Source organism: Phoenix dactylifera, unplaced genomic scaffold (assembly GCF_009389715.1).
Source record: "Phoenix dactylifera cultivar Barhee BC4 unplaced genomic scaffold, palm_55x_up_171113_PBpolish2nd_filt_p 000577F, whole genome shotgun sequence".
NCBI lineage: Eukaryota > Viridiplantae > Streptophyta > Magnoliopsida > Arecales > Arecaceae > Phoenix > Phoenix dactylifera.
In genome coordinates, this window is record NW_024067979.1 from 38,643 (window position 1) to 66,394 (window position 27,752).

The following is a 27,752-nucleotide window of genomic DNA, read 5'->3' on the forward strand; positions in this document are numbered from 1 at the left end:
GGCCCAGGTATGGCTTCGTCTGCCCTGCCTGCCGCCAGAGTACTGGTCGACCTCGACCATTCTCCACATTGCGGCTCGGGCGGGCCGGCCGATAGTGGTGGACGGGATCACCGAGCAACAGGGGTCGATGGATTTTGCTCGAATAAAGGTGGCGGTCGATGTCACTGAACCCCTGTTACCGGGGGTTCTGATCCAAGGGAAGACGAAGGTGCGACGACAGCCCTTTGTTTTCGAAAACATGACGGCGCTCTGCCCCCGCTGCGGGCGAATGGGCCATGGGGAGGCGACTTATCGTCTTCCGGCGACTGACCAAGCTACGGAGGGCTCGTCTTCAGGGGCGGTGGACTCGAGGGGCGAGTCAGATGAGCCGCCTCCGGCTGTTGGGGAGGAGAACCAAGGGCCAGTCTACGGCCCTTGGATGGTGGCGACGCAGAGGAGAATCCTGCGGGAGAACCATCAGCCGTGGCCGGGGGAGACGACCGGCACTGATCGAGGGCCTGGGTCGTTCTCGTCCCGGCTGCCATCCCCGGCGGCCCGCCCGACCTCGCCGGCGGACACCGATGGTTGCGCGTCTCCGGTCGCTGCTGGCCGGTGGAGGGGAAGGGTTGCTTCCGGAACCTTCCATCGGCTACTGTCGAGTTGCCCTGGTCGGCGAGCCAGGAGACAGCTCAACCGAGTTGGGGGACCCAGGGCCAAGCCGGCAGGGTGACTCACCCCCTCTGCTGGCCGACCTGGGGCCGAGTGGGGTGGGCGTGGCCCGAGGCCCAACCCAAAAAAAGCCTAGGCCCCCAGCAGCCTTGGCCCACAAGGGGGCTCAGGCCCGGTGATCCAATTGGCCCAGCATGCCAATCGACTGCCGTCCCAGCGCGCTCGAGCCCAGAGGGTCGGGCGTCGGGGCCGTGGGCCGACTGGAGCAGTCCAGGGCGCGCCCCGCGCTGACGGCGCGCCCCGAGTGGTGCGCCCCGCATCGGGGACGCGCACGATGTTGAGCCCTCAGCCCGCATCGGGGGCGCGCGTGAGGATGGGGTCGCGCCCCGATCGCGGGGCGCGAGGCCCTTGGTTGTGCAGGGCCAGCGGGCCCATCTCGCGACAGGGCCGCAGGCCCTGTTGGTGCTGGGCCATGGGGATGGCCCGCAAGCCCACTCTATCGGGGGCCCACAAGGCCAGGGTATGGGCAACCCGCGCGCCCAGGCTGCGGTGGGCCCACTGGCCCAATCAGCCTTGGGGCTAGGGGCTCTGACTGAGCCGGACCTTTTGGCCCAGGAAGAGCGGACCCTGGTCAGGGGCCCTGAGGCACTCGCAGGGCCTTTCCAGTATAGCCCACCCGGTCAGGAGCTGGACTCGTGGCTGAGGATCCCCCCGGCTGCTAGCCAAGACCTCCCCATGTTGGGTGCTGGCCTAGATGGGGTCGTTCATTTTGGCCCTCCACCCCCAACCTCGGGCGTGCTGGAGGACACCACCCCATGCAGGTGCGTGGCAGGGGACCACCCCACCCCACACTTGGAGGGGAGCATGGCCGAGGCACTGTTACCAGGAGGGGGTACGGACCATTCTATTGCCATGCAGCGTGTCAGGGTGGTAGTTATGGGGGTCGTATCCACAACTGGCGATGTGGAGGAGGAGCGAGGCACCCTGGGCGTCGAGCTTGAGGATGTTCCTGTGACTCTAGAAGAGGATGAGTCTGAGGCCGACTATGCGGACTGTGATCCATGATGATTCTCGCTTAAAATTGTAGGGGGGCGGCCAAGATGTCCTTCATGTCTTCTTTCAAATGGTTAGTGCAGGTCCATTGTCCAGAGATCTGTTTCCTCTGTGAGACCCGATTATCTAGCGAGGGGCTCAGACGTTTGAGGTGGCGCCTAGAGAGGGACTAGGAGACCTATGCAGTCGACTCCCGAGGGCTGTCGGGAGGCATTTTGGTCCTGTGGAGGCGTGGAGTGGCGATAGTTGATGTCTTCTACAACTGCCCCCAACAGGTAGTCATGGTCGTGTCGAGACCTGATGTTGCCCCATGGGTGCTGTGTGGCATGTACGCGAGTACGGATCATAGGGTTAGGAGAGTTCTTTGGCAAGAGATCACCAACCTGACCGCCCAGAATATCCCGACGGTAGTGATTGGTGACTTCAATCGTATCCAGAGTGAGAATGAGAAGCGAGGGGGTGCTGCCTTCACAAATAGAGTGGACAGGAGGGAGTTCCGTGATTTTGTGTCACGGAACGGCTTGGTAGACTTAGGTTTTTTCGGACCACAGTTTACCTAGTGCAATAATCAGCTAGGCAGTGCTAGGGTTTGGGAGAGATTAAATAGGGCCTTTGTGTCTCCAGATTGGATCCTTCGATTCCCTACTTGCCGGGTCAGTCACCTACCTCGGATTGCCTCGGACCACCTGCTACTTTCTACCTTATTGGGTCCCACCCATCACAGCTTCTTTCGTTTTGAGAAGGTTTGGCTGTCTTACCCCCAGTCTTGGGATATTGTCCACGACGCGTGGCGGATCCCGGTGCATGGGGATGCCATGCAATGGGTCTCGCGCAAACTTGAGTTGACCAAGAGGCATTTTCGCCGTTGGAACCGCGAGGTTGTGGGCAACATTTTTCGGCGATTGGAGGGGGTAGAGACCTCGATCGCTAAGCTGTAAAAGAAGGAAGACCTAGGAGGCGTGCTTCCGGAGGACGATATGGCCGATCTTCGGGGCCTACTTGCGACTCACCATTCGTTGCCACGGCAACATGAGGTTTTCTGGAGACAAAAATCTCATGTGCACTGGGAAAGCAAGGGTGATCGTAATACTAGCTTCTTTCATCGGACGACGATTATCCGGAGATGGCGGAGCATGATCCACTCTCAGCGTGATGGGTCTGGCCATCGGGTGGACAGGTCTTGCTTGATTTTTTCCGCACTAGATGGACAGAGAATGAGGAGGCCAGTGATGGTCACCACCCTCTAGGGGTGGACTTGGGTATTGGTGATGTTGAGAGTGCATCCTTGATCCGGTCGGTGTCGACACAGGAGGTGCAGGAGGCAGTCTGGGCCTTGGCAGTTGACAAGGCCCCAGGACCTTATGGTTTCCCCTCTTTTTTCTTCCAGCAGTATTGGGGTATTATCCGACCAGCGGTGGTGGAGGCCATTCAGTGCTTCTTCACCCAAGCAGCGATGCCTGAGGATTGAAAGGCCACCTTCATCACGCTTATACCTAAGCGTTAGGATGCGGCTGAGCCTTGTCACTTTAGGCCCATTAGCTTGTGCACAACCTTATACAAGGTTGTGGCAAGAATTATGGTGGGCAGGATGAAGCCCCTTTTGCCTGGCATCATCAGCCAGGAGCAGGGGGCCTTTGTAGCTGGTAGAATTATTTCTTACAATGTTATGTTAGCCCAGAAAATTATGTGGGATCTTCGGCGAGCATCGAAGCGGCACAGCCTGATGGCAGTCAAGCTGGACATGGAGCGGGCTTATGATAGGGTCAGGTGGAGTTTTCTTCAGCGGGCACTGGAGGCGCACGGCTTCCACAGGCAGTGGATTGGATAGGTTATGGGGTGTGTCCGGGGGCCAAAGTATTCTATCTTGGTCAACGGCACTCCATCAGCTTTCTTCAAGTCCACCATGGGGTTACGATAATGATGTCCCTTATCCCCTTGTTTGTTTATTATATGTGCTGATATTTTATTCCGTGCTTTGCAGGGAGTGTGTGCCAGCCGGAAGATGGAGGCCTATGTTCCAGCACCAGAGGCTCAACCTATCTCCCACTTACTTTTTGCTGATGATTGTCTTCTCTTGGCTAGGGCATGGATTCTAGAGGCACGGGTCCTTTGCAGGGTGGTGGCAGACTACTGCGCGGCATCCGGTCAGAGAGTGAACTTCCTCAAGTCTGCCATCTCCTTCAGCCGCAGCACAGAGAGCAGAGTCAGACAGGAGATCAGAGGGATATTGCAGATACCGGATCAGGAGGGGACGCTGACCTACCTAGGCGTCCCTATCACTGGCCGGAGGCTACGAGTGGTCGAGTGCTCGGGCTTGGTGCAGAGGGTCCAAAGCAGGCTGGAGGGATGGAGGGCGTCCTCCCTATCCATAATGGAGAGAGTGACTTTGGTCAGATCAGTGCTAGGATCCATACCGGTGTACCTTATGGCCAACACAATGGTACCGAAGACGTTCCTGTTGAGGATCGAGCGCCTTCTTCGAAGCTTCCTGTGAGGGTCATATAGTGGAGGCCATGGAGTGCACCTGGTGGCTTGGGAACAGATTTGCCTTCCTACTAGTGAGGGTGGTCTAGGGGTTCCCTCATAGAGAGGCGCGAGGCGTTCATTGCTCGGCATGCGGCTTGGTTTATGTTCCCAAGCCATACGGCCTCTAGAGTCAGGTGATGGCAGCCAGATATAGTCGAAGGGTCTCAGAGGTAGCACGGACTGGCCATCGAGTCTCCTTCATGTGGTGCGAGATCGAGATGTACCTACCGTCAGTAGCGGCACACACCAGGTAGTTGATCGGCGATGGCCGAAGTATTGACGTGACCAGTGATTCGTGGGTGGACACCCTTCTCCTGAGCTGTTGGCCGACCATGGTTGATACAGAGGTAGTGGAGGGGCTACGGGTGTGCGACCTCCTAGTACCAGGAGGGGCAAAGTGGGACGAGGCCAGACTACGGCTGTTGTTCGGGGTACACCTAGTTGCGAGGATTCGGTCCCTCCCGCTACCAGGAGGTGGGGGGCCGGATGTTAGAGTATGGGGCACCTCGAGCCAGGCCAGTGTTAGACTGGGAGACCTCTCCCGCATTTTTCAGTCGGAGCACGAGCCGGGTTCGGATTGCACTTGGATCTGGAGGTCTGACCTCCACCCGAGGGCAGCTCTCTTTTTGTGAAAGGTATTATGGGATCGCCTTCCAACGAGAGCAGTGTTGAGCAGGCATGGCTGGGGGATTCCCATGAAGTGCGGGATGTGCAGAGCTGAGGAGTTGGTGGACCACGTGCTTTTCTATTATACATAGGCGAGGTCGACATGGCAGTGGACAGGGATCCCGCAGGAGGCCCGGAGTGCGCGGCTACAGTTCCTTAGGGTGACACGGCAGTGGCTAGCTAGTTCGCGGACTCGTGTGGAGGGCATCAGAGCGACTTGCACAGCACATCAGATTTGGCTAGCAAGGAATGCTCGTACTCTCAGCGAGCGCAGGGTGTCACCGAGGTTTGTAGCAGAGCTTACTCGAGTATAGGCCATAGAGATCAAGCCCATCCCTTCTTTAGACAGACCTTTGACAGCTCGGGACACCTGGGGTTCCCCCTTGCTCCGGCAGCTCCTCAGATGGTGTTTTTCACCGGGGAGCCCCCACCCCTGAGCTTCCTCAAGGTCAACTTTGATGGGTCTGTGCTGGATGGCGGCATGCGAGGCGGTGTAGGTTTTGTCATACGGGACCCACACTCCAGGGTAGTGGCCGCAGGCGGCTGCCAGTTGTTCGATACATCGATTCCGAGAGCAGAGCTGCATGCAGCCTGGGCGGATCTTCGACATGCATGGGCGGTGATGCGGGCCAGCTCAATTATTTTGGAGGGCGACTCACCACTGTCATTGGGTGGATCCAAAGGGGGTCGAGGGGTGAGAGCACAGACCACCCCTTGATCCGCGATATAGTCAGGATGATGAGAGATGGGGGGCCATCCAGGCCAAACATGTATTTCGGAAAGCCAATGGAGCGGCTGATTGGCTGGCCGTCTATGCGGCCCACCACTCGGAGTACGCCCTTTGGTCGGGGGAGGGGGAGCTGCCACTGGCACTCCGTAAGTTATTGTATTTTGATTTTATTAGGTGTATTCGTACACGCACTGTATGAAGCACCCGCCTCAGCAAAAAAAAAAGAACAATAAATTTCAAATATAGATGAAGCGGTCGACTTCTTAAAATTTCTTGATAATATTTCATTTCACCATTCCAATAATATCTAAATTTCATGGTTTTTTTACACTAGCTACACTAGTGTATGCTCGTGTATTAAAACATTATATTTCATGAATTAGAAATGCTAAATAAAAGGAATATGAAAACAACTATTTTAGACAGGCATTCACTAGTAAAATCAAATTCAATTGATTGTATAAGTTAGCATTCGAACCCAAATCAAATGCAACTCCAACATTATTCTGCAATGAATAATTTGCAGGAGATCCAACAAAAAAAAGGTTTGAGTAAATGAGGCTTTTAATTAAAAAAGATAAGTTAAAAATTTTTATTGTGGTCGAATTTTTAAAAGATATATATTTTACAATAGAAGCAACGTAGAAGAATCTAATTAAATTGAAATTTATGAGGTAGCAATGCACGAATTGGCTATGATTTTTCGAGCGTTTCTTCTGGATGTTGGAAATCTAGTTTCCTCTTTCCTATCCGGCTAATAAATGAAGAGATTTCTACAATCAAGATTTTTAATGCTTTGAGCCATTTATAGTGGTACCAGAAATGGCGGTATAAATGGACTGGCAATGTTGGACAAGCAACAGTTGGGCTCCATTTTGAAGACTAGAAACTTCTTGGTTATTTAGTGAAATTTCTATGATTTATTTAAATAATTATTTTTTTCACTCTTTCAAATTCATAGGCGAATAGAGTCAGCTGGAATGAGATTTGGCCCATTTCAACCTATTAATTCGCTGCCATATGACCCACTGTTATTTATACTCTAGCAATTATTCTAAATAAAACAAATAAGTGCAGCATTAACGGCGTGAGACAAAAGCATCACAAAGACAAGTCGAGTAACAGACGGCAGTTACACTTTATGTTACACGGCATTCCGAAAAGATCTGCTGGACTTTCACAATAAAGCTCCCGCCTTCATTATATTTTTTATTTTCTTCTGATCTGACAGAATATATTCACGTTAGAGCTATATGAGTTACCGTTTTTACAAAAAAGAACAAAAAGAAGAAGAAGAAGAAAAGAGGAAGGAGGAGGTTGACAGTAAGAGCAGATAGAGATGCTACTGCCAAGACAAGCAACATGCCGGGGTTACAGGATTGCAGCAACTTCTTGTGCAATCTCACTCTAAACATCAGAAAAATAAAAAGATCACAAGCAACTGCAATTGGACTCGTGCATGGACATCACCATTAGTGGCCACCGCTTCCACATCCACACCAATGAGGGTCAGACCGGACCCCTCAGGCTTTTGCTCGGCGATGCGGTCCAACTTCCAATGAATGTAGATCAGATTTATAAGAGATGTACCCAGGTCATTGAATATAATTCAATGTACTTGGGTTTAGATTAGCTCACTTTGGGTCAGCTCTGACCAATCTAAAGGAGACAAACAAGATCCCTTTTGCCGGCACATGCCCTGGTAGGATCTTAGCCATTGCCGAACACTTTCATTAGACTTTAACCATCAACCGTTCTGGGCACACTGGGTCAGCGCTGTTTGACATCAAGTTGGCTGGACCACGTTTTCCTCCGTGGGAGCTTTAGTACAGCTTATGCGAAGGTTCAGTGCACGAGCCGTTTTCAAATCTAAGATGCAGTTCTTAATGGAGAGGCGATCGAAAACAGAAGCCTGTGGGATCGAAAACAGAAGCCTGTGGTATCAAAAACATTTTTTTTGTTTTAAGAATAAAAAAAAATCTAAACCAAATCTACAGGACTGTTCTGCAGGTCAGCAGCCGTCAGCCGTAACATTTTTTTTAATATTTTTGGTGGAAATGATAATTCATATAGCTCTTGAGGACAACCTGCAAGAAAAAGAAAAAAAAAAAATCAGCCGTGACGCTTGCTTCCAATTTGTTCTGGAAAAAAAAAAAAAAAAACGTCTGGCTAGCGGTCACATCATGAACATGGCGACAGAATTATTGTATCAGAAGTTATTGCTTATAAGAGCAGAAGATCAGCATTGGAGCTTCCTCCATCCTGCCATGGCCACTTATCCCCCTCGCTCTTGTGCCCCCATTCCGTTCAAGGTTATAGAAGAACAGGAGGACCACCCTTCTCCGTTCAAGGTTATAGAAGAACAGGAGGACCACCCTTCTCCACGGCGTATTGAAGATTACGATAACTTCATCTCAACTCTCCCACTGGAGAAAGGATGGGTTCCTTCCAGAAAATACCAAGGCTTCTGGTACCCGGAGGGCTTTCTCCTGGGCGCCATGGCCATCCAGCAGCGCTTCAAGGCACGTCCCGACGACCTCTTCCTTATATCCTTCCCCAAATCCGGCACCACCTGGCTGAAAGCCCTCGCCTTCGCCACCATGACCCGAAAACAGTACCCTCTGGCTCGCCACCCTCTCCTAAGCCTGAACCCTCACGACTGCGTTGCTTACATGGATGAACTCTTCGCCATCGGCCAAGCCTCCAAAGTTGAAGCCTTGCCTTCACCGAGGATCCTCGCCACCCACATGCCTTACTCCTGGCTCCCGGACTCGGTCGCGGGCTCCGGCTGCAGGATTATCTATATTGCCCGGGACCCCAAGGATGCCTTGGTCTCCTATTGGCACTTCATCGTGGAGAGGTCGAGATCTCCGCAGATGAAGAAAATTCCATTTATGGAAGCCTTTGAGACTTTCTGCGAGGGGAAGGTTCCGTTTGGGCCCATATGGGACCATTCGTTGGAGTATTGGAGGGAGAGCTTAAAGAGGACCGAGAAGGTGTTGTTCCTCAGGTATGAGGGGTTGTTGGAGGATCCGGTGGCGAACGTGAAGAGGTTGGCGGAGTTCGTGGGGTGTCCGTTCTCCGAAGAGGAGCAGGAGGGAGGGATGGTGGAGGAGATTGTAAGGTTGTGCAGCATTGAGAACATGAAGAGCTTGGAGGTGAATAAGGACGGGAAACACGGGCCGATTTATCCAGTTGCCAAATCCTCGTTCTTCAGGAAAGGAACCAAGGGCGATTGGAGGAATCATATGAGTCTGGAGATGGCTCGGAGGTTGGACGTCATCATCGAGGAAAAGCTTCAGGGATCTGGTTTGACCGGTTGGAGCTCCCAAGCTTAGGGGGATTAGAAGCTGCAGCGGGCGATTCCACAGCTCGTGGGATGTGATTTTTCTTCCAAATGCGTCCTTGTAAACTTCGTTAATCTTTTCTTAGAAAAGATTAAAAGCAAAGTATGCCTTCATCATATTTTATGATCTCAATGAAATTCCATGGAACTTACCAATCTTTTTTCTTTTTTTATAAATTTACCGATCTTCTTCTGCAACCTCCTCTTCTTCTTTTTCTATTGAAAAAAAAAAATCCTAACTTCATGCCCCAACCTAAATGAGCAGAGGCGGTGCAGGGAAGGAAAAAAAAACATAAAAAACATTTTATATATCTGCTTTTGCATGTTCGTCTAATTTTGGGATTATAATTGGAAGGAAGGTGAAGATAAAAAAGAACTTTCACTTAATCTTTCCTTGAATGGAATTCTTCAAAAGGTTGTAAAGGATTTGCGCAAAAATAAGTTAAAGTTATTTCGCAATACTAGATGGTTTGCACTCCTCTCTTGAGAAATTTATTAGCTAGGGGTTTATAACTTCCATTGCAAAGGAATGGCATTCTTGTCGTGTGCCGATACCTCATGTATTATATTAAGGCACTGTTCTAGAGCCCATACAGTCATGTCACATGGCTAGGCCCCCACCACCCGCATTTCTCCTATATTCTATACCATTCGCAATAGAACCGAAAAAATAAAAAAAATGGTATAGCTGAAAACATAACATTACTTCTAAATACCTGAGATGTTTTGGATGTTTCAAAATATCTTGAATATTTTTGTTCTTGTCCATCTAGAAGACTAGAACTCGCAATTATATGCCTATATCTATTGGAATTATTGCCATTGCACATATGAATGGTCGCTATTTTTATTGGATGTTCGCTATCGTGGTTCAGTTAACTAGGCTATCATAAAAACTCTTCTCTCAATAAGTGATTTCCCTTTATTCGGAAATATGATTCTCTCTATACTTTTTTCTCTCGAAATGCCCTTTCTATTTCTCTCCCTCTTCTTTTTCTGAAAAATATAGCCATATATTTATTCTTGAAGCAAAGATTTACCGAAAGCAATTCAATCTAACTTTTGTACTCGAGAGCATGTCCTTGCAAATGTGCCGCTATAGTTGAATCCTGGAGGGTAAACGTGTTGAAATCCTTTGCATCGAGTCGCTGATCCAGAGAATGCAAAATCTACCTTTAAGGACAATGCGATTTGCATGCCTTTATAACTAAGTTTTTCTTTCTTTCTGCATGCCTATCTACCTTTAAGGACAATGCGATTTGCATGCCTTTATAACTAAGTTTTTCTTTCTTTCTGCATGCCTATCTACCTCCTTTTTTTTTTTTTTTTTTTTTGCTAAAAACGGGTTTTCATACAGTACGTGTACGAATACACCCAATAAAGTCAAAAAAGACTAACTCACGGAGAGCCAGTGGCAGCTCCCCCTCCCCCACCCAAAAAGTGTACCCTGAATGATGAGCCGCGAAGGCAGCCACCCAGTCGGCTGCCCCATTAGCTTCTCTGAATACATATTTGGCCTGGATGACCACCCCAAGCCCACACATCGTCCCTATATCCCGAACCAAGGGATGGTCTGAGCCCCCACCCCTCAGCTCCTCCTGGATCCAACTGATAACTGTGGCTGAGTCGCCCTCCAAGACAATCGCGCCAGCCTGCAGTACCTGCCTCGCATAACAAAGACCCACCCAGGCGGCTCGTAGCTCTGCCCCGGGAACCGACATACCGAAAAACTGACAGCCTCCTGCTGCCACCACTCTGGAGTGCGGATCCCGTATCACAAAATCCGCACCTCCTCGCGCGCCTCCATCCATGATCGATCCATCGAAGTTGACCTTGAGGAAGCTCGGGGGTGGGGGTTCCCAGGTGAAAAACACCTGCTGAGGAGCTGCCGGAGCAGAGAGGGAACCCCAGGTGTCCCGAGCTATCAGAGGTCTATCTGAAGAAAGTCTGATCTCCAATGCCTGGACTCGCGCGAACTCCGCAACGAACCTCGATGACACCCTGCGCTCACCGAAGGTGCGGGCGTTCCTCGCCAGCCAGATCTGATGTGCTGTGCAGGTCGCTCGAATAGCCTCCTGACATGTCCGAGGCCGGGCCAGCCACTGCTGCATCATCTGTACAAACTGAGGCCTCCCACACCAAATCTCCTGTGGGAACCCTGCCCACAGCCATGCCGACCTCGCCCACATACACTGGAAGAGCACGTGGTCGGTCGACTCCTCAACACTACATGTCCCGCACTCCGCAGGGATCTCCCAACCTCGCCTGCTCAGCACTGCTCTCGTCGGAAGGCGGTCTCATGCCACCTTCCATAAGAAGAGTGCCGCCCTCGGGTGAAGCCCAGACCTCTAGATCCAAGCATAGTCCTGCCCCGGCTCATGCTCCTGCAGGATAACATCGGCGAGGTCTCCCAGACTGACACTGAACCGGCAAGAGGTGCCCCAAACCCTGACATCATGCCCCCCGCAACCTGGCACCGGAAGGGACCGGATCCTCTCAGCTAGATATCCTCCGAACAGCTGACATAGCCTAGCGTCATCCCATGCTGACTCTCCTGGGGCAAGAAGATCGGAGACCCGCAACCCCTCCACTGCCTCAGCATCGATCATGGTCGGCCAGCACCTCAGTGGAACAGTATCCACCCATGGGTCCGCAGTCACATCAATACTCCGCCCATCGCCAATCAGCCACCTGGTATTTGCTGACACCGTCGGCAAATACCTCCCAATCTCACACCACATGAAGGAGACTCGTCGCGCTCTCCGTGCCGCCTCTGAGCCCCCACGGCCATATCTGGCCGCCATCACCTGACTCCACAGCCCGTGTGGCTGTAACAAGAACCGAGCTGCATGCCGAGCAATGAAAAGCTCGCGCCGCTCCAGTAGGGACTGCACCCCGAGGCCACCCTCACTGGTAGGCCGGCAGACATGCTCCCAGGCCACCAAGTGCACCCCGTGGCCTCCGCCGTATGACCCCCACAGGAAACATCGCAGCAGTCGCGCGACCCTCAGCAAGGTCGTCTTCGGAACCACGGTGTTGGCCATGAGGTATACTGGCATGGACCCCAACACTAATCTGATCAAGGTCAGTCTCCCCATCATAGACAGGGAGGCCGCTCTCCATCCCTCCAACCTGCTCTCCACCCGCTGCACTAGGTAGGAGCACTTTGCCACCCGCAGTCTGCGGCCTGTGATAGGAACTCCCAGATAGGTCAATGTCTCCTCCTGCTGAGGTATCTGTAGAATCCCTCGGATCTCCTGTCTGACCCTGCTCTCCGTGCTCGGGCTGAAGTGGACTGCTGACTTGTAGAAATTAATTCTCTGACCTGACGCCGCGCAATAGTCCGCCACTACCCTCCGAAGGACCCGTGCATCAGAAACCCGCGCCCTGGCCAAAAGAAGGCAATCATCAGCGAAAAGTAAGTGGAAAAGAGGACTAGCCTCCGGGGCGGGGACATAGGCCTCGAGCTCTCTACGGGCACACACCCTCTGCAAATCACGAGACAAAATGTCAGCACAAAGAATAAACAAATAAGGCGATAGAGGGCATCCCTGGCGCAGCCCCATGGTGGACTCGAAGAAAGGGGAAGGTGTGCCGTTGACCAAGATAGAAAACCTTGGCCCCCCGACACACCCCATGATCCAACCGATCCACTGTCTGTGGAAGCCGTACGCCTCGAGTACCTGCTGAAGAAATCTCCATCCGATCCTGTCGTAAGCTCTCTCCATATCCAGCTTAATAGCCATCAAGCTACGTCGCTTCGATGCTCGCTGCAGATCCCACATCATCTCCTGGGCCAACAGAACATTATGGGAGATGTTTCTGCCAGCTATAAAAGCCCCATGTTCCTGACTGATAATGCCAGGCAGTAAGGGCTTCATCCTACGGACCATTATTCTGGCCACAACCTTATACAAGGTTGTGCACAAACTAATGGGTCTGAAATGGCCGGGCTCCGCCGCCTCCTGACGCTTCGGAATGAGCGTGATGAAGGTAGCCTTCCAGTCATCCGGCATCATCTCCTGAGAGAAGAAGCACTGAATAGCCTCTACCACTGCTGTCCGAATGATACCCCAATACTGTCGGAAAAAGAACGGGGGGAACCCGTCCGGACCCGGAGCCTTGTCTGGAGCCAAAGCCCAGACTGCCTCCTGAACCTCCTGAGCGGACACTGGTCGGACCAGGGCTGCGTTCTCAGTATCCTCGATTCTCGCATCCATCCTCATGGGATGGTCTCTGTCGCCGGACTCCTCATCCGCCGTCCATCTATCACGGAAGAAGTCCAATAAAACCTGGCGAATGGCAGGCTCACCTTCCACCCGATGTCCAGACCCGTCTCGCAGCGAGTGGATAGTGCTCCGCTGCCTCCGGATAATCGTAGACCGGTGGAAGAAACTAGTATTGCGGTCACCCTCATGTACCCACTGAACTCGAGATTTCTGTCGCCAGAAGATCTCGTGCTGCCGTAGTAGTGAGTGGTGGGTCGCTAGAAGCCCCCGGAGATCACCCATGTCATCCACCGAGAGCTCACCTTCTAGATCTTCTTTCCGCTGCAATTCAGAGATCGCAGTCTCTACCCCCTCTACTCTCCGGAAGATATCACCCACAGTCTCACGGTTCCACCGCCGAAGACGCCTCTTGGCCAATTCTAGTTTGCGCGACACCCGGTGCATAGCGTCTCCACGCACCGGGATGCGCCATGCCTCACGGACAATATCCCAGGACTGGGGGTATGATAGCCAAATCTTCTCAAAGCGAAAGGGGCTATGATGACTAGGTCCCGATGATGTGGAAATCAGCAGGGGCAATGGTCTGAGGCGATCCGAGGTAGGTGACTAACTCTGCAGGTAGGAAAACGGAGGATCCAGTCCGAGGACGCAAAGGCCCTATCTAGATGCTCCCAAACCCTAGCACTGCCGAGCTGATTATTGCACCAAGTAAACTGAGGTCCAGAGAACCCTAAGTCCACTAGGCCAGTACGCGACACAAAATCGCGAAACTCCCTCCTGTCCGCTCTATCCATAAAGGCTGCCCCGCCCCTCTTGTCGCTCGAACTCAATATGCAATTAAAGTCGCCAACTACAACTGTCGGGACACCCTGAGCTGTAAGGCTGGTAATCTCCTGCCAGAGGACTCTCCTGACCCTATAATCCGTGCTCGCATACACCCCACACAAAACCCATGGGGCAACATCCGGTGCCGAAACAACCATAACTACCTGTTGGGGGCAGTTGTGGAAGACATCAAAGGTCGCCACCCCTCGCCTCCACAGTAGCAGGATACCTCCCGACAGCCCTCGAGAATCGACTGCGTATGACTCCCAGTCCCTCCCTAAGCGCCGTCTCAAGCGTACAAGCCCCTCACCAGATAGCCGGGTCTCGCTGATGAAGCAGATCTCCGGACAATGAACTTGCACTAACCGTTTGAAGGATGACATGAAGGACGGCTTGGCCGCCCCACTACAATTCCAGGCTAGGATCCTCATGGATCACAGTCCACGTAGTCGGCCTCTGACCCATCCTCCGCCTGGGCCGCGGGGCCAGCCTCAAGCGTGCTACCTGGGCCCTCCCGCTGCTCAGCAGATACGACCTGCATGACTGCCGACCTAATACGCTGCACAGCAATCGTGTGGTCCGTGCCCCCTCCCGTTACCATCGGTTCGGCCTGACACCCCTGCGAAAGCGGCACGATGTGGTCCCTGGCCCCGCTCCCACTGGATGCATCCTCCCGCTGCTCATCTCTAACCGGAGGCCAAGGGCCAAACCGGAAGACTCCATCATGGTCAGTGCCCACCCGCACGTCCCCAGGCGGAACCCCACTCGTCACACCCAAGGTGAGAAGAGCATGATCGTCGTGTGCGGGGGGACCCATCTCCAAATCTGCTCCCTGATGAGGACGCCTAAACCGAAAAGGCCCAGCTGGTTCCTCGCTCTGGCCCTGCAGCGCAAGTCCAGTCTGACCCCCCAGGCCCGTATCTGAGTGGGCCTGTGGGCCTAATATGGCGTGGCCCAAAGAGCCAACCGCGGGCTGGGCCTGAGGGCCCAGCGCCCGCGATTCCCCAGCAGACCGCGCGGCCATCGGCCGCGCGCATCATCGCACGGGCCCAGCGTATCCTGGGCCCGTTCAACCCCAGCACCGCCCGGCGCGTCCCCAGAACCCGGCGTGCTGCTGGCGCAAAGCGCGCCAACAGCGCGGGTTGCGCCGACCGCGTGGGCCACGCCCGCGTCGCGGATCGCGCCCCGGCCCGCCCCCACCGGCCTGCGACCCCGGCGCCCGGCCTCGTGGGCCCGGCTGCGTTGGGGGGGCCCGGTTTGCATGCCTTTAAGGACAATGCGATTTGCATGCCTTTATAACTAAAGTTTTTCTTCCTTTCTGCATGCCTACTTTAGCATTGTTGGGCATGTTTGGTACCCGTCGACTTCTTTTGATAAAATAGTATTGTTTTTGCAAGCATTCCATCCTCCCGTTCTCTCGGGAAAAATAAAGTTAAAAATAAAAAATTATAAAATCATAAGAAACTATATGGAAAATGGTTAGTACCAAATTAATAAGGTTTGGAGGTAAAGGCTACCCACCGATGTGCAAGGCCGCTTGTGGGAATAATGGCTGCTCATATTCCTTGTCTTAGGAGTTAAAATCAGTCTAAAACTTCTTTTCTTTGCTATTGATATCTATTAGCATGATAAGATGTATATGGTGCCGAAATTTATTGACCTCTTGCCATAAACTTGTCGTTCTGTTGGGGAAAAAAAAAACGAAAACAAAAACACCAAGAGCCTTGAAAAGACTAACCGCCAGCGTCACCAAAAAGGAGGAGGACCAAGTAGTTGGACGGGGTATAATAACCAGGTTAAAAACCTGGCCTTACCTAATCCAACGTGCGTTGTTTGGGAAGCAACAGGTCAGGATTAATAGATGAAATTAGGGGTTTCTTTGCTTTTTCCAGATTCACAAGGTAAATAACGTAGCATGTCAGTTATGGGGATATGTATGTCCAACAACATTCTGTGTTCCTACCGAACTATTATAAATAAATAAAAACTAAGGGATAAGACTGGAGATACATTGCTCTCATTAATTCTGTTCTAGATTTAGAACACCGGCAGCTAGATCAGGCTTGTGAATTGAGTTGAAAGTGACCTTCGGCGGAATCGAAGGAGGAATCGAACCGAAGAAGTAGAAGACTCCCTGGCACATGTGCCAAGCACGTGTTGTGGCCCATTGACCGGTCCAGGCCCAAAAATATGGATCCTTACATGCCTGATGAGCCAAGGTTCAGCCCTAAGCCCCACCCCTCTTGCTTCGGCTCTCTCTCTTCCTTTTTTTTCTTAACCTCTCCCCCCCCCCCCCCCCCTCTCTCTCTCTCCCTGCTAATTTTTTTTTTTTTTGGCTTAAGCAAGCAGTTCATATCACTCGGGTACGAACACATCTAATAGAAAACAAAATGCTCCGGAGTGCCCTAGGCAACTCTACCTCAGTCGTCCACAGTATATCTCCCGCGTGGTTGGCTGCATAAGCAGCAACCTAGTTCGCGGCCTCGTTTGCCTCTCTATATACATGTTTGGCCTGCAAGGCCACCCCATCACTAGCTATCTTCCAAATATCTCTGGTTAGGGGGTGGTCCGACCCCATCCCGGTCGAGCCCCCTGGATCCATTCAATCACTGTGGCCGAGTCATCTCCCCTTACTATTCGTCTGAACGCCTTCTCTCTCTCTCTCTCTCTCCCCTCCTTCTCTCTTATATTTATCTTCTCCCACTCTCTTGTTTCCCCAGTATCTGCTAATTAAAGGAGTGCCACATGGGTCTAATCCTCGATCCAATACTTAAGCTTGTTAGATTACGAGAACATAATGGGTGATTTCAGAGCCGGGCCTGATGTATGTCATGGCCTTACTAGTCGTACGGGTCCCCAATTAAGGATTTTAGGGTCAAGTAGGATATAGGCCACGGGTTATTAAGTAGAAGCCACTCCGTGAGTACAACATGGGTTCAGAAGTTCAGGCCAGTCCTCCACTTAATAACTGGCTTTTGTGCTATGACTTCATGATAGGGCGATGCTTTGACATATTTTTTTAAAAAGAAAAGTTAATGTTGTTGGAACCATGTTGGGCCAATCGGGCTCTGGGTCAGACCCATCCATGCTCCATGCTGGGCTTGAATCAACTTTGTGTTCGAGTCTGGAAACACTACCCGTGCCAGCTAGGCTTGGAGTCCAAAATGTTTTCTCGAGCCTAGACCTGGGCATGAGGAAATCTTTCTCCAGCTCAACCTAGTTCCAACCATACTTGCAAAGGACAAAATAAAACTTTTATTCTCAAAAAAGATCAAAGCATATAATTCAATATGAAGAATAAACTTGCGGACAGTTCACATCCTAGAATGCTTGGTAGGAGGATAAGTTTAGAAGGTTCAGACATATAAACTTGCTGCTGCTTGGGATAAAGAAATAGAAAGAAGAGAAGGGATAAGGGAGGGAATAATTTCTCACGTCCGCTTAATTGGAACCCTCCATCTAATGCCACTCCAGCCAGGCTTACTATAGCGATCCGATCGAGACCTGGCAATCCCGGTCTACAAGAATATGCAGGGTTTTAAACACTGCGTCGTTGCAACATTATTATAACAATCTAATCCAAATACATCGGTGGGAATTAATCAGAATATAAAATATACAAGAATTCAGAAGAAACATCTGTTATAGAAGTCCCCAATATAACTCCTATATGGTTGACCATATATGACGCTATCCAGTCCGTAGTACTATTTATTTCTCTATAAACATGTGACAACTCATACGAACATAGAGTAGCTCCCATTCTCCAGCAATTCCGTAACAGAGAGTGAAATTTGGTGTCTGTGGTAAATGATCTTGATAACCGCCTAATAACCATGAAAGAGTCCTCCTCAATAATAATTTGAGAAGCTCTCAACCATTATTTAACATATGAGAAGCTCTCAACCATTTTTTAACATATATCAAACCTTTCCATGCAGCATGTAACTTTGGCATCCGAACCATAGTCTCGAATGATCTGACACAACCTGCTGAAACTAGTGCATCACTTACACTTCTTGTTACCAAGCTAGCTCCACCAAAATCATCTCTATTTTAAACACTACTATCAAAGTTAATCTTGATGAAACAAGAGGTGGTGGATGCCAAGAAAAATATATCATATAAGGAAGCGTAAAATCTGCTAGGTAGGAAACACAATTGCTCCAGCTGTCATAGATCTCTTTGGGGCAGCTGTTTGTATACGCTCATGGCCTCAGGTAGAAACTCTTATAAAAATTATTCTGGGACTCCAAAAAATACTTTGAAACATATTGGCCAACCTTATCTAATAAGTAATATAAGACCTCATAACAACCCCACTATATTGGTTACTTTTAGAAGGGCTATATTTAATATTCCAAAGGAAAGCATCAATAGAACAAGTTGGAATAGCATTAAATCTATGGTATCCTTACCAAAATCTCTTGGCTCATCTCATTATTTATGAGCGATTTAATTTGCAAGGCATGATCATCATCAACACAACTATCTAGTAAAAAGAACAAAAGGAGTATGGGTGATCATGGATTGTTCCTTACCCCTCTCCCTCCAGTGGTTCACTTCCATTTAATATCATAGTAGTTTTTTTTTAATTAAAACAAGAAAAAAGGGTGGACAACTCTACTGCAAGTCGACCCTGGAGGATTATGATGATGGCAACCTCCCATCTCTTCCAGTAAAGGTCGCAACTGCTCCAGAAGGAGACAAATGCAAATAATGACAATCTCAAAGGAGACTGCAATTTGGAAGTCGGGGTTGGCTTCCGAAATTATGATTATGCTATGGTGGGTTACCATGCATAAATGCCAGCAGGAGAGCATGAGGACCAAGATAGTTTGGCAATCATGGGTCCATGCTCGTCTCTATCTTTCTTTCAAAGAAATTTATTTATGATAGCTCTCCAGGTGGTCCAAACCATTTTAGACCATTCGAACCTGGCCCAGCCCTACATGCTTGTTGTGATGTCATTTTCTTTTAGGAAATCGGTGAAGCCACCATCATTTCATCAAGATCACAAAATGATTATAAAGTTGTTGATAAGCAATAGGCGTGTAAATCACTTTGGAGGCTGATTTATATTCTAATTATGAATAAAACTTTTAGCGTCCGAACCATATCAATACCTGTATTTGTATCTGCTAAAAAAACCAATTATGATATGGATGTAATGATGCTCAATACATATTCAAATAGAAAATTCATCATGTCATGAGCGGTTTGGCCCATGTCATTAATTTTGACACGCAGGCAAAATATATGTGAAGATTTGCAGGTCGTCGTGCGTGTCTCTCGTCCATAAAAATGGACCAAATACATTGAGACATGAACGGGACTTGTTAGCAAATGAGCTGTTGGATAATAATTGCTTGATCCATCACGAGATTGGGACAATAAATATATATTTCGAATCATGCACTCCACTTGGGTCTACCGTCTTTTTCGTTGTGCATGGCGAAGTCATCAGAAGTGAGACCACTTCTTTATAATTGTCCTGTTGTCCGTTACAAAGCCTTCGTGTTATAATATGCGCCATTTGATCTCGTGAAATGACCTTTTACCTATTTTTACTAAATTATACTGAGGATGCGACATTTCAAACAACTCTGAGGGACACTAGGATAGTAAAAAAAGGCAATATAATAAATATAATTTATAAATTATTAAAGTTAACAAAAATGACCGATCATTTATTTTGGGCCACAATAAAACAATCCTACCGTTCCAACAAGGACCATCTTAAATTATCAATTATTAAGATTGTCCTTATAAAATTACAGATTATAGTCCGGTTAAAGTTATTGTATACCATATTGTACCTAATTGGATGATCTAGAATATACAATATCATATCGGCTAGGTACCTGTATATAATATGGATGGCGTATTAATTTTCGGTATGCCGAATCGATGCAGTACTATACTAGTATAGCATTAACGTATTAGCGGTATAGGCTCCAATACTGAAACGGTGTATCTTAACTTAGGTGCTGCATAAAAGTCTTCGAAGCATGAATTTGAGAACTTATAATGTTGTTTCTATATAAAAAAGCGCATAGTGCTCCAAATTTGTTGGCACTAGCTTTATAAAAAATATAAATGCTTCTATAATTAAGTAGAATCAGTAGGTTAAAAATAATTGATGTCCAGTTTTTATCAAATCTCTCTTTGGTCCCTCCTTCAAACTCTTCGAACCAGACGAGATGACGTAGTAGTCTGGCATTCGGTGGGTGGTTGAGCAAAGTAATTTTGCATCATCCCACCAAGCCAGCCTCAAACAATTTCACTAATTGAATCAAAAGATGCATGGCATTATGGACTAACTATATTATATTGATTGCCCTGGCATGAAAAGAAATATAATAATGAAAAGGAATTAATACGTAGATGTGAACTGGATTGAATATACAAAGACTTTGGGCTTATCTTATTACTACGGCAGATTTCGTCGTGGGCTAAAAATGTGATATTTTGGTAAATCTCATTATGGATGGAAAATAAGAAACTATAATAAGCTCCGTCCTATAATAAAAATATAAAACTATGGCAGATCCGTCCATTTAATATCACTATAAATTACTATTGATATAACTTTTTAGTCCTCTTTTTTTTAAAAAAAAAGAGCTTTCTGGAGTGCCTCGACCTGCTCGGGTTATGTAATTAAGTTGGTGGTCTCACCGTCAGCGCATTCCTCAGAATTTCAAGGGCAACCATTTGAATTTCTTTTTCTTTTGCCAAACAAAATTAATAGGACGAGCCCACCACACACATCATCGCATGAAAGAAACGAGACGGTGGATAACTCCAACACACGTCACTATATTATTCACAAATGTACACAGCACCCGTCAACTTTATGGGCATTTTCTTGGCTTTTTATCGTGATAACTGACAACTTGCACGTGCCACGTTGTACCTTTCCTTTGGTGCGTGTGTAGTTTTGCATTGAAAATAGTAGCCACATGGAGAACCACGTGTCTGCTTTTTTTTTTTTTTTTTTGCATTATCTACTCTCTTTTTTATTTTTGTGGATTGTACCTACACGATGTACCCAAAAAAAAAAAAAACAGCATATCCCTAAAACAAAAAAAAAACAATTAAGCTCCATCTTGAATTCTGCAACAACAAATGTGATAGCCTTTTTAAATTCTGGCTTCTTATGGTATCAGAGTTTCTCCAGGCTACAGCCACATGCACCTGTTTTCCACTACAACCATCCCCTTCTCCCAATTACAAACATCACCAAGGCACCAACTACTTGGTTTAGAAACAGCAGATGGAGTCCATCCTCATATCCACCGATTACGTTGGTTATGTAGATGGAACCAGAAATTAACACTGCTGGGTTCAATATATATGTTCTTTGGGAATTTTGGATATCATTTGCCCTTCACCTGAGCTTAGCTTAACGAGAGTGTGTGTTCTGCAGTCTGAACTTATCGACTTTATGTAAAATTTGTATTTAAAGTTAGAACCATTAATTCCTGTAACAAACAACGTATCCCTATCAAACATCGTAGAGTTCAAATCCTCTACGGTGCCGAATAATCACTCCGGAGGGCTGGTGCAGGTTTGGATCTCACCCGCTGCTGCACAGCACGAAAGCGTCAAGTTCTTACCTCAAAAGAAAGAAAGAGAAACCCTGGACCCATCCTTACATATAACAAGAGAATCACCGTCTAAGACGAGCATAAATAGATGATCAGGCTCTCATCAAGGCAACATTTGAGAGACGTTTCCAAACATGTCTTCTTTGCCTTGTTTTCCAATTCCATTCAAACATGTGGAAGCGTTGCTGGAGAAAGAAAACCATTCAACAGCTCCAGCAGCTGCACCTGTCCGGGATTACGATGAGCTCATCTCATCCCTCCCGGTGAAGCAAACCTTCATCCCCATCCGAAAGTACCTGGAGTTCTGGTTCCCGGAAGGCCACCTCCCGGGCATCATGGCCATCCGCCAACACTTCAGGCCTCGCCCCGACGACCTCTTCCTCATGTCCTTCCCAAAGTCCGGCACCACCTGGCTCAAAGCCCTGGCCTTCGCAACCATGACCCGAGCCCACTACCCCTGGGATCGCCACCCTCTCCACAGCCTCAACCCCCACGACGTGGTGCCCTTCATGGACGATCTCTTCGCCGCCGGCCAGGCTTCCAAGCTCGAAGCTCTGCCCTCCCCGAGAGTCCTCGCCACCCACATGCCTTACTCCTTGCTGCCGGACTCCATCACCAGCTCCGGCTGCCGGATTATATACATCTGCCGGGACCCCAAGGACGCCATCGTCTCGCTTTGGCACTTCGCCGAGAAGGCTAGTGCCGAGAAAGGGAGGGAGGGCTTTCCCTTCGACCGATTCTTCGAGATGGCCTGCGAGGGGAAGTTCCCTTATTCCCCGATATGGGACCATTCTCTGGAGTACTGGAAGGAGAGTTTGAGAAGGCCCGAGAAGGTGCTGTTCTTGAAGTACGAGGAGATGCTGGAGGAGCCGGCGGCGAACGTGAAGAGGCTGGCGGAGTTCCTCGGGTGCCCGTTCTCCGAGGACGAGGAGAAGGGAGGCGTGGTGGAGGAGATCATAACGCTCTGCAGCTTTGAGAAGCTCAAGAGCATGGAGGCGAACAAGAAGGGGTCTCAAGAAGCAGCGGTTTACAAGGTAAGCAACGCTTCCTTCTTCAGGAAAGGAGGAACAGGCGATTGGAGGAACTATGGGAGCCCGGAGATGGCTCAGAAGTTGGATGAGATCGTCCTGGAAAAGCTGGAGGGCTCCGGTCTGACCATCCCTGGAGTAGGTCCGGGAGCGGAAGAAGCTACTGCAGGCCATTCATAGATGTGCCTCAGAAGACTCTACTAGTTGTTACCAATAACTTGTTGGTGCTCATGGATTGGTGATTGTGTTTTAAACTTCTCTGTAGTCCCGATGTGCATTTAGAAGCTACTATGGCCATTCCACAGCTCGTGGGATGATTGCTGCTATGCCGTGTTTGGAAGGCTGTAATAAAATGGTTGTCTTGCGTCATTGAATTCTGCTGTTCTTTATCACCAAAAAAACAAAAAAACAAAAGTTTTGCTGTCTTCGTAACATTGACTATTACCCAAGTAGAGCAATATATTTGACGCAATGTGAGAGACGAGAGGAGAAGTCATGAGTTTAGAGCAATCGAAAGACGTTTTCTTCACCAAAAGTACGACTATTACGACCATTTGGTGATATCAGTCTGTTTCCGTGGTTTGTGATGGAGCGGGCAGCACAGGCAGCGGCGTTCTTTCACGCAGATACGGACTATGGACCTTTGACAGCTCGGGACATCTGGGGCCGCCATTCTGCTTTGGCAGCTCCTTATGTGGTGTTTTTAACCTGGGAGCCCCCACCCCCGAGCTTCCTGAAGGTCAATTTTGATGGCTCAGTCCAGGATGGAGGCAGGAGGGGAGGAGCCGGATTTGTCATCAAGGGCCCGGATTCCAGCACGATGGCAGCAGGAGGCTGTCAAATCTTCGACATCTTGGTCCCAGGTGCAGAGCTGCGTGCAGCTTGGATGGGGTTGCGATATGCGCGATTTGTTCTTCGGGCGAGTTCCATTCTATTGGAGGGAGACTCGGCCACTGTGATCAGTTGGGTCCGGAAGGGCCCTCACGGCAATAGGGGAGTACATCCATTGCTCCGAGACATATGGTCGATGGTGAGGGAGGGGGTTCTCTTTCGAGCTGTGCATGTATATCAAGAGGCCAACGGGGCGGCAGACTGGGTGGCGGCGTACGTTGCGCGCCACTCAGGCGGCTCCCTATGGGTTGGTGAGGATGAGTTGCCTGGTGTATTCCGAGATATTTTGTATGCAGACTCTACTAGGTGTATTCGTACCCGTATAGTATGAATCACCGCTTTTAGCAAAAAAAAAAAAAAAGATGTTTTCTTCTTAAGATTCTCAACTGGGTGTGAGATATGAAAAATTATTGGTTACACCATGTTGCGGGATTTTCACCCCGGCAACAGCCTTAGTCCCAACCGAGCCGAGCAGAAAGAGACCGCGTCCCCCACGAGGTATTGTCCGCTTTGGGCGCTCCGGTCCGCGCGTCCAGCGCTGACGGAGGGAGACGTTTCCGGCCCGCGCGTCCAGCGCTGACGGGGGGATTGCCCTCACGGTTTTGTCCCACAAAAGGGCCCTCGTGAGGAAAAGGCTTCGCCCTCCTCATTATAAGGCACGGAACCTTTCCGCTCTAGCCGATGTGGGACTAAATTCAAGGCCTCCTCCCCCCACAACATAGCCCCCCCAGCGGGAAGGTTCCGGCCAGGTTTTACCCCAACGGGCCCCCACAGTCCTGGAGGGTAGTCAATGGAGAGAGGAGGCGGCCCTCCTTCTAGCGCCATCTGTTGCGGGATTTTCACCCCGGCAACAGCCTTAGTCCCAACCGAGCCGAGCAGAAAGAGACCGCGTCCCCCACGAGGTATTGTCCGCTTTGGGCGCTCCGGTCCGCGCGTCCAGCGCTGACGGAGGGAGACGTTTCCGGCCCGCGCGTCCAGCGCTGACGGGGGGATTGCCCTCACGGTTTTGTCCCACAAAAGGGCCCTCGTGAGGAAAAGGCTTCGCCCTCCTCATTATAAGGCACGGAACCTTTCCGCTCTAGCCGATGTGGGACTAAATTCAAGGCCCCCTCCCCCCCCCCCACAACACACCAGATCCAGCATTGAACTCATAGGCCAAGCCACCCAAAAAGTAGCAAAATCATAGAACACACTTCAATAAGAGGGCTTTTTCATTTGTGCGTTTCAGGTGGAAGTATGGCTAATTCAACCAGGATCCTGATAGACTGGTCCGCTACAAATCTTCGACCGAAGTAGCGAGTTCTCCGGCATCACCGTGTCTCTCATATGGTGTCTAAGACGGACTAATTTTCAGCAGCAAAAACTACCATAAAATCAAAAGAGTGCAACCAAATATAATGATTTAATCACCTTTTGAGTAACGGCTGATTTTGGGATCGCATTCCAAACAACATCTTAGTTAGTGCCCTTGGAGCATCGGTGAATATTTAAGTTGTGATATAAAGCCCTCACACTCCCTATGTTCCTTTACTATTTTAATATAAATTTCAGATTAGACTTGTCAAATCAATATGGTGGTCCGGGAGGTTGGTGGCGGCATACTTGGGGTAGGTGTGGTTCACGGGTCAGGCTGCGCACAATTCACTCCATGGCACGCTGGAAAAAGTAGAGGAAATGGCTGCAGCATCTTAATTCCTCCCCTCGAGCCATCGAATATGCATCATCTGCTCCCATTACCTTTTTTTTTTTTTTTTTTTTTTTTGTGTGTGTTGAAGAGAATGTATCAAATGTGTCGGGTACCACATGCTGCTAAGCATGTGGTACGCCAGTCAGATGTGCCTGAAGAATCTCAATTGCTTGGCATCGGGCTCAACGAACCTCGGAGGGAGAAGGAGGGCAGCTCTCTCCAAATATCTAAGCATTACTTGATAGCCAGATGTAATATGCTACACATGTCACTATAGTGGCCTCCTGCCTGAAACGGGGGGTGATCGCTGATGCAGGACGGCTATGAAAAAGAGAGGAAAAAAGAAGAAGAAGAAGAAGAGAAGGGGAGGAAGGAGGAGATAGAAGAAGAAAAAAAAGCAGGCTTTTTATTCAATCATCCATTAACCCTAATTAAGTGTATGGATCCATATATATAGGGTCACAAAATAACAAAAAGATCCTACAAATAAAATAATTGCATAAAAGTTCTAAAATAACAATATGCAAATAAATCCAATCAACTAAAATAAAATTACATAAAATCAAATCAATCCAGCTACAACGAAAGTGACTGGACCATCTTCCTATGACGACCCGTAATCTCGTGTAAGAGGCGGTTCGGTACTGGCGTCCGCATCAAACGCCCAACTCTTCCTGCTACCTGGCCACATGCGCAGCACTCAATGGTGCTTTTATCTGCTCCTATATATTGCATCGCGGGTAGCCCTCAGAGAACCACTGCCATAATCCCTGCAAGAAGCCCAATCGAGAGCATAGCATAACATAGTATCCTTCCTTCAATGGCTGCTCAACTGCCTCTTTGCAACAGCCCCACTCCAATGGAGCCTCAAGAAAAAAAGGTGGCGGATCCAAGACCTCCTTCAAACTACGCCGACCTCATCTCAGCCCTCCCCTTGGAGGAAGGCTGGGCACCCGTCCGCACCCGAAAATTCCAAGGCTTTTGGATCCCCGAACCCGTTCTCCCCGGCATCATGGACATGCAACAAAACTTCAAGGCTCGCCCCGACGACCTCTTCGTGCTGAGCTACCCCAAATCCGGCACCACCTGGCTTAAAGCCCTCACCTACGCCATCATGACACGAACCCAATACCCTTTTGACCACCACCCTCTCCTTGGCCAAAATCCTCACGACTGCGTCCCTTTCATGGACAGAACCTACGCCAAAGGCCAAGCCTCAGAACTAGATGCCATGCCATCCCCTCGCATCCTCAACACCCACTTGCCTTACCCTCTGCTGCCAGACTCCATCAAGAGCTTATGTTGTAAGGTCATATATGTGTGCCGGGACCCCAAGGATGTGTTGGTGTCGCGGTGGTACTTCAGTAATAGGATGAGGCTGCAATCTATGGAGCCAATTCCATTTACCAAGGCCTTCGAGATGTTCTGCGAGGGAAGTTGCCCCTATGGGTCGGTCTGGGAGCATGTTCTCGAGTACTGGGAGGAGAGCCAGAGGAGGCCAGAGAAGGTGCTGTTCTTGAAGTACGAGGAGATCTTAGAGGATCCGCTGCGGAGTGTGCTGAGGTTGGCCGAGTTCATGGGGTGTCCCTTCTCTCCAGAGGAAGAGAAGGAAGGGGTGGTGGAGGAGGTCATAAAGCTGTGCAGCTTTGACAAGCTGAAGAGCTTGGAGGTCAACAAGACGGGTAAACTGCATCCCGATTTCCCCCTAACTAATGATTCCTACTTCAGGAAAGGAGAGGCGGGGGATTGGAGAAATCACATGAGTCCGGAGATGGCGCGGAAGTTGGACCGCATCACTGAGCAAAAGCTTGAGGGGTCCGGTCTGACCCTTGGTGGTGTAGCTGTGGAAGCATCGGCGGCCATCAATGGTGATGACCAAGCTCTATTCTAGTCGCAGTTGCGTGTGATTTAGAGTTGAGATTATCTAATAAGCTGCTGTAATCCCGTAACCCCCACATGTTGCTTGTCATGGCCGTAGCGCCTGGGGCCCGGCTCTTGCTGTCAACTTTTGTTGACCCTTGATCCGTCTGTAAGGTACAGCTGTGAAAAACTGTCTTTTAGTTCTCCCACCGCATGCCCATGCGCTAAAATTTTTTACTTTCATCGTTAAAAAATTTTGGTAATCAAAAATAGACGATCATTATAGATTTCATGGCTAAAAATTTTAGTAACAAAAATATAAAATTATAATTATATTTAGTTATAAAATGCAAATGATTGTTAAAGGCAGATATTGACCGAATTAGGTGATGTTGAACCCATCACTTGGTTCAGTTATGTAACATGGCCATAAGAATCCTAAAGTAATATCCTAAAGATCATACACTATCTAAAATAAACAATTTTCAAATAATTCTACAAATTTAATCACTAATTAATGGCCAATTAATACAACTAAATAAATCTACCGTGATCAAATAACTAACTTGTTCGATTATAAACATTTCAAACGTTCATCAGCATCGGAAAATAAACAAATTAACTAATAACTTTGAAACTCGAAATCCGCCTCA

General features: G+C 49.2%; 3 protein-coding genes across 4 annotated transcripts; all 3 read left to right on the forward strand.

Annotated features, from left to right (window-relative positions):
* Window positions 1-7,809: 7,809 nt before the first annotated feature.
* On the forward strand, window positions 7,810-9,142 carry LOC120106596 (flavonol 4'-sulfotransferase-like). 2 transcript variants are annotated; one of them, XM_039119567.1, is made up of 2 exons: window positions 7,810-7,935; window positions 7,975-9,142. In XM_039119567.1, the coding sequence occupies exons 1-2, from the start codon at window positions 7,813-7,815 to the stop codon at window positions 8,959-8,961; spliced, it is 1,110 nt and encodes a 369-aa protein (XP_038975495.1). In that variant the 5' UTR covers window positions 7,810-7,812; the 3' UTR covers window positions 8,962-9,142. The 2 variants fall into 2 exon arrangements, with proteins under 2 accessions (XP_038975495.1, XP_038975494.1); XM_039119566.1 differs by having other exon boundaries at window positions 7,810-9,142.
* A 12,445-nt stretch (window positions 9,143-21,587) lies between these two features.
* LOC120106597 (flavonol sulfotransferase-like) lies at window positions 21,588-23,035 on the forward strand. Its single transcript, XM_039119568.1, has one exon. The coding sequence runs from the start codon at window positions 21,768-21,770 to the stop codon at window positions 22,839-22,841; it is 1,074 nt and encodes a 357-aa protein (XP_038975496.1). The 5' UTR covers window positions 21,588-21,767; the 3' UTR covers window positions 22,842-23,035.
* A 2,616-nt stretch (window positions 23,036-25,651) lies between these two features.
* Window positions 25,652-27,313, forward strand: LOC120106598 (flavonol 3-sulfotransferase-like). Its single transcript, XM_039119569.1, has one exon. The coding sequence runs from the start codon at window positions 26,060-26,062 to the stop codon at window positions 27,128-27,130; it is 1,071 nt and encodes a 356-aa protein (XP_038975497.1). The 5' UTR covers window positions 25,652-26,059; the 3' UTR covers window positions 27,131-27,313.
* The last annotated feature ends 439 nt before the right edge of the window (window positions 27,314-27,752 follow it).